We start from the raw sequence: 12,852 nt of genomic DNA on the forward strand, positions 1-12,852 counted from the left end.
AAGAAAATTTTTGCAAAGAAAAGAACATTTACAGATCTTGCCATGTTTTCTGGGTGTTCCCCCCCAAGACTGAGTGGGTAAAGCATCCAGACTCCCACAGGTAGAGTGTCTAGACTCCCATGGACTTCTTCTGGTCAAGGAGGCTGTGCCATACTGGTACTGGTAGGACTTACTGCCTCACCTACTGCTACCTGGACACAAACCTCATCCCTCAGCCCCACACATTGTTTGTCCTTCGCATACTTGGTACCCCTCAGAGTACCCTGTGGAGTAGGTGTGAGGCAGCACACCCAAAGGTGACGCTCCAGAGCATCACTGGAAGGTGTTGGCCAATGCATAAGTAGCAAGAAGGTCCTTGATGGGGAAGAAAAAAATCTGTCCTTGCCACAGTGCAGCCACCAGTCTGAAGACAAAAGGAGGGTATCTGAGAATAATTTGCAAAAGACAGGACATTTGATAGTATAGGGCCTGGGATAGTATGTTCATAAAGGTCTATACTGTTCAGTAAAACCTGGAGTTTTACTGAGTTCTTGCAAGAATATTGTTGGGAGGCCTTGTTGGACTTACAAAGCATTTACCATAGCTTTATTAACATCTGTGAGTTTTTAATTAATGTATGAACAACTTGAAATGGATCCCTAATGAATTTGTTACAATAATTTCCTTCAGAATGCACATCTGAGCCTAACTTAAATTCCTCCTGCAATTAATTTATGTAATTTATTCCAGTAAGTGCTGTAGTTTTTCCCTGTAATTGTTCACTGAATTGACAGGTTTAATGTCATGTAACATGAGAATCTGCAGTACCAAGCTTCCAGTGCTTCATAAAAGTTGATATTACATGTTGTGCTTTTGGATGTTGGCAAGAAGAAGGCAATAAAATGTTCCTGTAAAATGGAAACATCCAAATTACAGATATTAAGGCCAAAATTTTGAAAAAAATTCTCTCCAAAGATAGCTTTTAAATCCATATTTAATCACACAGGTAAGTGACCAGATGTCATTTGCAGCTTTCGAGCTTGAGATCCAGCAAAGTACTTAGCCATGTGGTCTGTGCATCACTTGCACATCAAAGAGCAGTTTCCAGAAGAGGGTTCAAAGATTTGATGCCAAGAAGAACCTTTTCAAGCACACGGCTGGCTCTAGCTATCCCTTCCCAGTGAGCTGCAGAGCTTGCAGGATGTGTCCCTATATAATAAACATCAGATATGTGCTGAAATGTCCTTGGAGTCTTGCATGTGTGATGCCTGGATGCTCAGCACTGTGGCAGTATGCATATTTAAAAGCTGAAGTGGAGATTTAGGATTCACAATGCAGTTAACTCTTAAAAAAAGCATCCTAAGCTTTTCTCTGGGTGATATTTTTGGGGGATGATGTTTGTTGTGATGAAAGTAAAACTACAAATTGCACCTTTGCTGGTCACAATGCTGGCTTCTATGGTTTCCTAGGCAGTGGATCAGACTCACTCTCCTCCTGTCACAGAAACCACATCCATACCATTACTTGCACTGCATAGTGCTGGTGACTGCCCCAGAGCATCCCTGCACACTGCTGTGATTTCATTCTCCATGTGCCAATCAAGTAATAAATAACCTTTATAGAAACATAGAGCTTTGATTTTTGACACTGTGTACATTTTCCCATATGCTGCTATTCTGTGCTTTCCTCTTGCCCTCAGTTCATCTTTCTGCCTGCTAGCATTTGCAGCCTGAATCCTGGGCTGCATAAAAAGGAACGTGGCCAACAGTTCAGAGGAGGTGATGCTATCCCTCTACTCTGCTCTTGTGAGACCCCACGTGGAGTACTGCATACAGTTCTGGTGTCCCCAACATAAGAAGGATGTGGAACTGTTGGAGCAAGTCCAAAGGAGGGCCACAAAGTTGAAAAGAAGACTGGACAGCCTGAAAAAGTCAGGGTTCTTCTGGAGAAGAGAAGGTTGCATGGAGATCTCATAGCAACCTTCCAGTATCCAAAGGGGACCTACAGAGAAGCTGGAGAGGAAATCTTCATTAGGAAGTGTAGTGATAGGACAATGAGTAATAAATGCAAATTGAAAGAGGGGAAATTTAGGTTAGATATTAGGAAAAGACTCCTCACTGTGAGGAAGTTTAGACACTGGAACAGATTGCCCAGGAAGGCTGTGGATGCCCCAACCCTGGCAGTGTTCAAAGCCAGGTTGGATAAGGCCTTGAGCAACCTGGTCTGGTGGGAGGTGTCCCTGCCCATGGAAGGAGGGGTTGAGACTACATGATCCTTAAGGTCCATTTCAACCCCTTAACATTCTATGATTCTATGACTCTGTGCTGTGTGACTGGTAGAAGGGCTGATCAAGCCCAGGACTGGGACATCCCAAGTTCCCACTCTGGCAGTGATGCAAATCTCTTGGGCACCTCAGAGGAGTTTCTGCCTCTTCACCTGTGGTGGACAAATAACTTGCTGTTCGTGGGGTTGGATGGTTTTGCAGCAGTGTGGTCCAAGCTGAGCTCAGCCTCCCAGATGCAACGAAGGGCTGAGGAGGCATCACTGGGGCAAGGGGCCATGGCGGAAGGCAGAAAGAAGTGGAAGGGTGAGAAAAGGGATTGAATTGGGAGGAAAGGTTAGAAATCTGCTGTGGTTTCTGCTAGGTGATGGGGACAAGAGCATCCCAAGGCTGTGGATAGGGACAGGTTATCTCTGGACCTTTGTATCTGCCCCTTCTCCAGCTGATGAGCTTCTTTCCCTCTGCCAGCAGCACCAACACACTGCTTTTCTATAGCTTTAGCAAAATGATCCTGTTATTTTTCTCTTCTAATGGGAGCTGCCAGCAGCACAGACATGGCTGCTCAGCCAGCAGCACACAAGCTCTGGCTGGGGATGCAGAGGATGGAGCGAGTGCAGAGCAGACCCTTTCCCATCCCAGAGGTAGATGTGCTGCAGGGAAGCTGCCACAGGTGCCGCTGTGCCTGTCCTCTCTGGATACTCTCTTCTCAAGGGCTGTAGAATACAACTTTATTATAAAATCCCCCAAACTAAAATGGAATCTATTCTGATTTTTCACCCTCTGCTTATTAACTGTTGAGAAATGACAGATGTCTTGTGTTCTGGCCTGTCCTTTCTTGTCCCACAGTGTCGCACTCACTTAGCATCTTCCCTTTTTAGAAGCATCAGAGAGTACAATTTAATACAAATCAAATTTAAAAACAAAGATTCAAATGCATTTAGAGAATCCATAGGGAAGAAAAGTGAGAGGAGAGTCACAGAAATTACATCCTAATTTTGGGGTTTACACTTTTTTTTACCTTGCAAAAGCCACCAATAGTCTGTGTCACCATACAAATTCATACCTACTTTTTCATAAAAATCTTAATGCACAAATATATCAAAACTATTATAAAACATATGGCTCTCTGTATACATATGGATGCTTTTAGATTTATCTTCTAGAAAAACAAGGATACTTATTGGTATGTTATCATCTAAAGTATAAAAGTAGAAGATTTTCATTAGTTTAATATTGTAGTGTTGTATTTTGAGTTCTGACCCTCAAGGCACCCTTATCTCTGTTGTTGCTCTGTCTTTCACTGATGAGCAAATTAACTCCGCATACCTAGAAAATAATGAAATCCTGATGCTGGATTTTCTTTTCTTCAAAGTGCAAGTTTTCTAGTTTAGCCCATGATTCGGTGCGTGTTTCTGAAATGGTTTGGTTATTCTGCTGACCCTGTTCCAGGGTTTGCAGGGTTTACGTCGGTTTATTTCTGTAAATGGGCTATAGAGAGAGCCTGAGGTGGACAGAGCTTAATACCATGAAAACAAGGTGGAGTGGTAAACTTTTAGCTTTCCTAACTTTTAACTTTGTAAGAATCATAGGCTTTAGTGATGTCTCAGAATTATCAAAGTCCTTCACAAAGTGTTAATAATTATCATACTGCTTTAGAGAAAGAAGAAGTTTGTTTATAATGCCTGGGCCGTGTATTAAGACACTAAGCACAGTGCAAAGCTTTCTGATACACAGGTCTGAAGTTCTCATTTGTCACATTTAGATGGAGAAGGTGAATAATCAGTGACATGCTGCTCTGTAATTATAGATCTTATGGGTTCACAATGTCTGTGTCCTCTTCTTAAAACATCTTCCTTCCAGTGTCAGAAATCAGTAGGAAAACTGGTCCTGTTTGGTTTCTGGGTCTCTTTTCAAGCATCTTGTGAAAATGGCTTAGTTGTGGTACTATGGTTGTGGGAAAATGTAGCTTAAGAGGAGATGTGCTTTCTCTGACAATAAAGTTCAAAAGTAGGTAAAAAATAAGGTGAGTAGTCTCATCCTCATAGGCACTGAATACAGCTCCTGGCAGTCTTGTTTTCCTCAAATTCAGCACAAATGGATAGGTGCAGAACAGAAACAGTATCAATGAGCTTGGACACCACTTATTGCAGACCTAGATTGTGTTCTTCTTCTGATATCTTCAAGATATGTGCTTTAAAATCTTTAGTCCTATGCAGGTTACTGGTGATTTTCTTTTTTTCCATACCTGGGCTTCTTCAAGTCTGACAGGAAATCCCCAAATTTCATTTAAATGCCTTTTTCCATATATAATAGTGCTTAGGATTCAAAAGAATTCATTCAGCATGCTCTCCGGATGGCATTTAACTTCCCAAGAAAAAACAGTAACAGGAAGAGTTGTTTTAATTAGTACATGAGCTGTGCAGCAGCTAAGGTATTCCACCTCTTCACTGTTGTAAAAGGAGCAGTTTTCTTGGTAGCATGAAGCGAGCAGAGAAGAGGGATTGTGTTCTGCTCTCCATATGCCTCACAGCCCCATTCACGGGGCAGGTGTGAACGGGAGGTGATTTGTAGCCGCCTGCCACTTGCACAGAACAAGCTTTTGTTGTTCTCCAGGCTGGAAAGAAACCTGGCTCCCCTCTACAGTCCCACTGCAGTGCAACAGGTAGCAGCCTTCAGTGATTTTATTTTCAACAAAAAGGAATTGCAAAGAAAATTTATTTTTTAATTTGCGTTTTAAAAAAGAAATACTGGATGTCAGGCTCGAAAAAGAGATCCCTGATTTCCTCGGACATGATATTTCTTGATTGAAAGTCCCAAGGAAGCCCTATATCAGAGAAACGTTTGAAATGACACCTCTTTTCCCTCTGTCTGGTCAGCCTTAAACTGGTGCTGGACTGGATCTTCAACCCTAGTGCCCCCCTGGGGTCCCAAACTGGGTCCAGCACCACAGTCTGATGTGGGAACTGGAAACAGACTCCCTGCTCCAGTGCTCCTCGAGACAGGTTCTGTTTTGCCAGAAGGCACAGTCGAACACAGCCCAGTGTACTAAGGCTCACACACCTCTCCTGTTGATTAATGAAATTATATGGCCTGTGAAACAGATGGTGGGGGTGAGTGATTTCATGACCTGCAGCCCATCGGTGTGTTAGCACAAGCTGTGAAGGAAAGCCCAAGCTCCAGACAACATTACTCTGGCAATGAGGTTCAAGTGATGAATGATGTTAAAGAGACTGTGCTTCACCAAGAAATTGCTCAAGAGAAAAATGACACTGTAACGAAAAGCAAAGTGGGATGTGCTGGGCCAGGCAAGGTGAGGAGCATCTCTAGGGCTTCCAGCTACAAAGGCAGACCATGTCTGCTGAAAACTGTCCTGCAGTTTCAAAAGTGGCAAGTGACAAGCTGGTTTGAAACAAGTTTTGGTCAGAATATCAGAGTATGCAGATCTGGCACATACATTACAGCAAAAATATTTCTGTAAGTTGTTTCACACTCATTAAAAAAAAGAATGATTTCAAGAGCCTGTCCAAAAATATATGAGCGTCTGCCTTAGAATTATAGCGTAGGAGTCACTGAGGTCCAGTTCATGGTCGCTTCATTGCTTTGTGGGTTATAATGCCATAAATCCTCAGCAGCTTGGTTTGATGTAGCCCTACAGCAGTCATTTATCTGTTCTGCTGCACCAGCTGGGGTTCCAACTTGGAGCTTCTCAACAACAACATTCAAATGAAAGCTCAGTGTCTCATCACCATTTTGTAGGAATAGTTTCAGACCTCTATAAGTGTGTGTGTATGCATATATATTATATATTATGTATATATTCTGCTGTGCAGAATGCAAAGATATGAAAGAGTTATGCTGGTTAGCTGTTAAAATTCCCTGTATGTTTTAAAATACCACCTTTTTATTGTTTCTTTAATGCATAAGGATTCTGCCCTTTGTCAGTTGTAGAGGAAATTTTGTTCAGGGTCCTCCTGCCCAAAATTCCACGTGCCTTCTTGACAGTTTGGGTGCCTGTTTTCAGTGCCAGGCTCCACAGGCACAGCACAATGCAAGCCAGCGGGTGCTGGAGCTGCAGGCAGACCCTGTCCTCTCAGCAGGATTCTGCATAGATGTAGAGGTTTGCTGGTGCAGGATCAGTTGCAGGAAAGGGGGATGGACACACAAGCCACAACAGCAGCATGCCTGAAGAAGGCAATAGCAATAAGCAGGACTGAGTGTGTTGGTGTGAGCATGTGGCAAGAAGGTCTATTTTGTGATGGAGCTTCTGCCACAGGAATGAGAAGTCAAATGAGAAGAGAGGCAGCCAGAGATGTCAAAAGGAGTAGGGCTGTGTTGACAAGGCAATAAAAATAGCAGGTGACCCACTTATCTCTCACTTGGCTAATTCTCATCAGCAGGTCAGCTGAGATAACATTTTTTCAATGCTTCTGTGCCATATAGGTCCTGTGGTGAGGGGGATGGAGTCAAGGTTAATAATTTCTTTTTTTCCAAGGCACAGCCTGTCCACCTGGAGGGACCTTTTATATGCTCCCGGAGTTGGAGTTTGGCTTCAGTGGAAGATAATAAGCAATGTACTTTGGCAGAAGGGCTTTGGAAAAATAAAGTAGTAACTGTCACACTTTGAGAGATAAGGACTTTTTATGGTAATGTGGCTTTTCCCAAATGTGTGGCTGTCATTTCTGCTGTATTTAGCAGAGACTCTTCCCATTTTTTTTGTTGCAAAAGTAGGAAATGCATTTGGACTCAGCAGGCTGCCAGCAAGGGCTCAGGTATAATGCCTGAGGAGCAGTTCCCCTCTTCATGGCTCCTTTGCCCAAGAAGACCAACAAACCAGCTGGCTGCTTTCCACATAATGGGGGGCCCTTCTCTGGGGTCTGCTAGCACAGGACCTTCTGTTTGCTGTGGAGAGCAAAGCGTACCCTGTGCTGATGAAAATCTGTGTGATTGAGGTTACAAATGTTGGAGAGGTGCTGTTTGCTTTGTGTGCTGTTAGGATTTTTGCCTCTTGCTAAGTTACAGAAACTTCTCACATGCTTTCTAACAAGCCCCTGAGTTTCTGGAATATAACATGATGAAATTAATTTAAAATTTCCTCTCAATTATCCTTTTCCTACAGCTTATTATCAAAACATGTGAAATGTTTTCACTCACTCAGTTGCGTGTTTGTTTCTTTCTTTAGGCTGTGACTCCTCACTGAACCTGACATCTCAGAAAGCCACAGATGCAGTGGACAGTATCTTTCAGTCCCTCAGGGATATTGCAAGAGTTCGAATGCACATGAAGCAGTTTAATTCCATACATAATCCAGGCAGCAACACCCACCAGGCAAGTCAATCTTTCTTTTCCCTATGAACGTTATTTCTCCAGCATACTGTCAAAATTACAGTACTAATTTTGTTGATGTGCTAATCCTTTATGCATTCTGTCCATGTAGAAGATACTTAGGTATAGATTTTAATATTGACTTAATCATCAAGAACTTCCTCAAGTCCTTTGTCCAAATTTAGACATATCCGTGTCAATGTCAACACCCGAGGAAGAAATTTGGGCTTTGCTCTGCAGCATTGTGAAACAACATAAAATGCCTGTGAAAGCCAAGGCTAGGTCAAGGTAGTTCCTGATTAAGACCTCTCATGGCATAGCCAAGCAGAATGTCCTCATCCACACACCAGCTACATTCCCATGTATTTTTTATCCCTGTAAATGTGAGAGGCAGAGCGTTTGAAAATGGGTGACAAGTGCAGCGTCTTGGGAGGACTTTTTATAACACTGAAGTTTGTATGTCGTACATAAAATGATAGATGTTTTCATCAGGTTCTCAAGGCAGTTCATGTAGTGACCATACAAGAACAGAGTATTTATTTTGCCTGTTATTGAAAATACTTTCATCTTGATCTAAATATATTTCTCCCATACTCCTTCCCTTCCTCTGTCCCTTCTCTGTTCCTCCTTCTGTCCCTCACTCTCCTTTTCTCGTTCTTTTTCTTTCTCTTTTTCTCTCTCTTCTCTTCTTTATAATCTTGTCTCAGGTGTAGCCATTGAAGTTTTTAACAGCTGTTTTAAACACAATTTGTGCCCTGCCAAAATTTAAAGTTGATAAAAGTTTCATTATGAGATAGGAAAAAACTCCTTAAAAATTTAATAGGTTAATTTCAAGTCATAAAGTATTTTAATAACATTTGAAACTATCATAGTTAAAAAAAGTAAGTGATCATACTATCTGCATTTTAGTATCTACATAGCCTAACTGGATTGTTTTGAAGGATGCTGAGTTTTGATGCTGAAGATTCAGACGTGCAAAATCGTAGCAAATTTTTAATGTCTTTCGAGTACACAGTTTTGTCTGAAGTCAGATGATACTTTTCCTTCAATTTTGTGCAGTAAGCCTCTCTGTTAAACTGTGATTTGATCTCTGCTCCAAAAATATTTCATTCCTAATGTTTTTCTGTTCCTCATCTGTGAAGATATTAAACAGATTTTTATACATAAGACTTCATGCCTGCATATGTCTTTTCAAACAGTTGTTTATTGCGTGACTAGATTTGACAGAAATCTTGATGTGTTCTAAAAGATCCTGCAGCTCATGTCTGCTGTAATTTGTTTTGTTGGCTCAACTAAAGATTAGGCACATGTTGTGAGAAGAACTAAATGAGTTGTATAAATCTTTGTTGACAGGATTATATTCAAAAACTTTAAGTTTTGTTTCTCACTGTAAAGTGTTGCATGAAAAGCATTTCTTTAATGACTCCAGAAAATTTTAGTTTCAAGCCAAGTGGTTTGCTTTTTTATTTTCCATCCATTTTTACTTTTATTTTGCAAGATGCCACTTGCAGATATCATCATTACAAAATTGATGATGTTACACTTAATTCCCATAAGCAATCTAGGGGATGATATATACCTGGGCTGGTCCCAAAGGAAAACAATGTGCTAATTTGAAAGCTGCTAATTTTCTAAGACGGTTGCACTTATCAAAACGATTGTGGTTCTGTTGTAGTTTGGGCAAAGTTAAAAGCAACAAAACAGAGCTCCATCTGTAAATCAAGCGAGCTTGAATTTTCATTAAAGAAGTCTCTGAAAGTCTCTGGAATTTTTATCCTAAAAATTCTTTCAGGATGGCAGAGTAGTTTAAACTTTTGTACAGGAGTGTAGAAATTACTTGGCTACTAATTCATATTCAGCCTGAGCTTGTGGACCGTGAAGAAGATGCAGGATTGGTTCTTTGATGTAGATCTTCCAGCATGCTGACCATTTATACTGTTAGATTTTCCACTTTTCCTGGCCCCTAACTTCTCTGAAGCTCTGACATGCATGGTAGTGCTGGGGTTGTTTGCCCTATTTTTCTCAAAGTTTTCTACAGGTGGAAGTATTACATGGAATGCCATGGCCATAGAAGATAAAGGACTAACAGGGACTCATTAGCTCTGCTCTCCCTTGAGGGACAAATAGGCAGGTTGCCCTCTTCCCAGTCCTGCTGATATCCAGACTTCAGTGGGGACGTGATACCTGTGGGAAGGCAGAAGTGGTCAGTAAGCCATCCCTCCTAAAAATCCCCGTTTAAGTGTCTGCGAGATCATTAGTAAGGGAATGAGATCTGGGTGCACAATGGGCAACAGAGTCTCATCCCTGTTGTTATCCATTTGTGTCCTACCACCAAAAAGATTTCAGAGAAACTAGAAGTCCCCATTTCTTCCTTGCCTCCCTTTACTGATTTAATACATGTTGGGCAGAGTACATGTGTGTCTGTCTTCCAGTCTTTTCAGTTTCATGTTGTGCTGGTGCACGCTGTTTGCAGTCAAGGTCACAAACTCTCTGAATGGCTTACTTTATAGAATAATTATTTTTGTAACCTTTAATGGAAGTAAAATAGTGAGAAGAACAGTTGCACCAAGTCTAAACAAGTTTATTCACAATGCCCTTCTTTTTGTGCAGGCCTCTTACAAACCGCTGCTGAAACAGATAGTGGAAGAGATCTGTAATCCTGATCGACTGGATCCTGTTGATATTGAGCATGTGTCATCAGGCCTCACTGATCTTCTTAAAACTGGATTCAGCATGTTCATGAAGGTAAAGCAGCCTCCTGAAACTGATCTGTAAGATTTTCTTGAGGTCAGAGCATCAAACAGCAGTAGGTGATTTTATGTATTTGAGTTGCTATTTTTCAGCAGAACTTAAGGGCACATTAGGAGAGCTAAATCCTTGCAGGAGGACTGGGGGCTTGAGGCACCACTTTGCAGGTACAGTGCAGACAGGTAGTGCCTGCTGAACAAAACAGAAGGAATGGAGCAGACTGAACATCTAAATAAGGGTGATGCTGGACACCTAAACAAGGATGCTGTGTCTGGGAAGAGGCAATGTGGCTTTGCCAAAGGAAAGTCCTAACTCACGTAGCTTTCAGAGTTCTTCAGAGACACCCAACAAGCAAATTGATAAGTGAGTGCCAGTTCATTAACCTACCTGGATTTCCAAAAGGCATTCCACAAGGCACCTCATCAAAGGAGTTTAAAGACATGAAGCAGCCTCGAGATAGGAAAGAAGTAAGTATGAACAGTCTGGTCTCACAGTGGATGCAGGAGAAGCTTCATAATTCAGTGCCTTTTCTATAACTTGATATGGTTCAACTTGCAGTAAAGAGGAAGGAAGCCTGTTAGTTAGAATTTGCTTTGTGAATGCTCTTAGCATGTTTGAAGACAGTCATTCTACAAGTATTTCCTCTGCTTTACAAATTAGGCTCTGCTAAGTGTTCACTAAATATTTACAGAGATGAAGTGTGGAGTAGCTACCATGCTGTACATTCAGCTTTGTCTTACTGCATATCCTGAATTCTGCACTGAAAACAAGCCCAAATTTATATTAAACCACACTGATACTATGGTTATGAATACAGTAAATTTTCTGTATTGTGCTCTGTGTTCTTCTTCCAGCTTTGCCACCATCACCCCTCAGCACAGAAGAGCCATCAGCAAACTATGTGAGGCAGTGGACACAAATTGCAGCAAGGGAAATTCCATTGAATATGCGTAAAAAAACATTCACTATAAGAGTGCTTAGCTCCAGAAAGGTTGTGAATTCTCCAACTTTGAGATATTCAGAGGTTGGCCAAACAAAGCCCTGAGCAATCTGATACAATTTTGAGGTTGGCCTTGCTTTGGACAGGGAGGTGAACTAGATGAGCTACAAAGATTCTTCCCAACTTGAATTGATTGTTTTGTGATTCTGTGGTAATAGAAAAGAAAAAAGGTTTTTTCTTCTTTTGTGCAAATGCCTGCTAGACCTGCATTTAAAAACAGATGACAGGTTTGATTTTTTGTGTTGGTAGTATTTTAGAACACACTATCAAAATAAGAAGGTTATTTTTCTGTTATTTCAGAGAAAGTTAGTACTGAGCACAAAGTCAAATATGCCTAAAATCCAGTGCTTGTTTTCAGGAATCTCTTTCCACAGTCGAAATGGATTTTCAAAATATATTCAGTTAGGTTCCTGAATGTAAATTCTCAGCTCTTCATAGCCTGTGGTGATGTCCCAAGAAAAAAGAGAATAGCTATAGAAATAGTGACCCAATATTCTTTCCATTCATGTAACAGAACTGAAAAAAATTTATGTCAATGTTCCAAAAATAGTAGAATTAGAAACACATGTTCCACTGTCAAACGAAGTAAACAAGCTGATTTTTTAAATGATTGATTTTATTTACCAGTAACTCTCACAATTGTATTCATTTCATTGTATTTGGTTATTGCAAAATTTTTCAGCAGAACTATATCTTATCATAAAAAAAAGACTCCAAAAGACCTAATCACTTAGATGGAGACATTGACACCTTAATTATGTGTGTGCATGTGTGAGACATAAATATGACACTGTACCTGTAAGTACCTGCATCTCTACTAGTAAGACAAATATCCTACTGTAAGGAATACATAAGAGACAAGCAAGTGAACTTTGTGTAGGAGAAGTATTTCCCAGGCATCATCACATACCTCACAATACATGTCTCTGCTTGCTCCTTGAGTTTGTAGCCTGGCTTATTGGCATATGCTCAATTATTGCATGAGTGAGTTTCTGACCAGCTTGTATTTCCGACACAATCACACCATCGGCACAGTAATTATTTTGTGAGCTTCCTTGTGTGTTTTTTTCCTTCCTCAATGCCAACTCACATAAAAATGGTTTGGTAAGTGAGTGCCTCAGGTGTGTTAATTCAGGACTTTAAAATGTCTCTCATCCAGAAGTTGTTTCTCTCGCAGATGTGTTTGTTTTGAAGGGAAGGTGAAGGGGAATGGCCTCCCCACCTTAAGGACTCCTGTTTTGACTGCTGCTCTGTACCACACGTGTTTTATGATGTTCTGAGCTTGCTATCATTGATATCAAGTACCCTGAACAATAGCCTAGTTTCTGGTGATTGGCATGTTTTCCTTTTTCCAGTTATTCAGGTGAATTAATTGGTTTCTGTTTGGTCACAAATACCAAAATCGTCGGTGCTGCTGTCTTTAGTGGCAGAGGCATCCCCCACAGGACAGTAAAGATTGTTCCTGATGACTCTCCTCAGAGCAAAATGCTGTGTTTTGTGAGCTGCCTTGGGAACAAACCTG

The 12,852-nt window shown here is 41.1% G+C and overlaps 1 protein-coding gene across 3 annotated transcripts in view; it reads left to right on the forward strand.

Annotated features, from left to right (window-relative positions):
• Positions 1-12,852, forward strand: part of SCFD2 (sec1 family domain containing 2) — a 197,349-nt gene that overhangs the window by 175,578 nt on the left and 8,919 nt on the right. For all 3 annotated transcript variants that reach the window (XM_071556491.1, XM_071556490.1, XM_071556492.1), the window contains exons 6-7: positions 7,440-7,585; positions 10,193-10,327. In XM_071556491.1, the coding sequence (XP_071412592.1) occupies positions 7,440-7,585; positions 10,193-10,327 (281 nt within the window). The remainder of the gene's footprint in view (positions 1-7,439; positions 7,586-10,192; positions 10,328-12,852) is intronic.

Source organism: Pithys albifrons, chromosome 5, assembly GCF_047495875.1.
Source record: "Pithys albifrons albifrons isolate INPA30051 chromosome 5, PitAlb_v1, whole genome shotgun sequence".
NCBI lineage: Eukaryota > Metazoa > Chordata > Aves > Passeriformes > Thamnophilidae > Pithys > Pithys albifrons.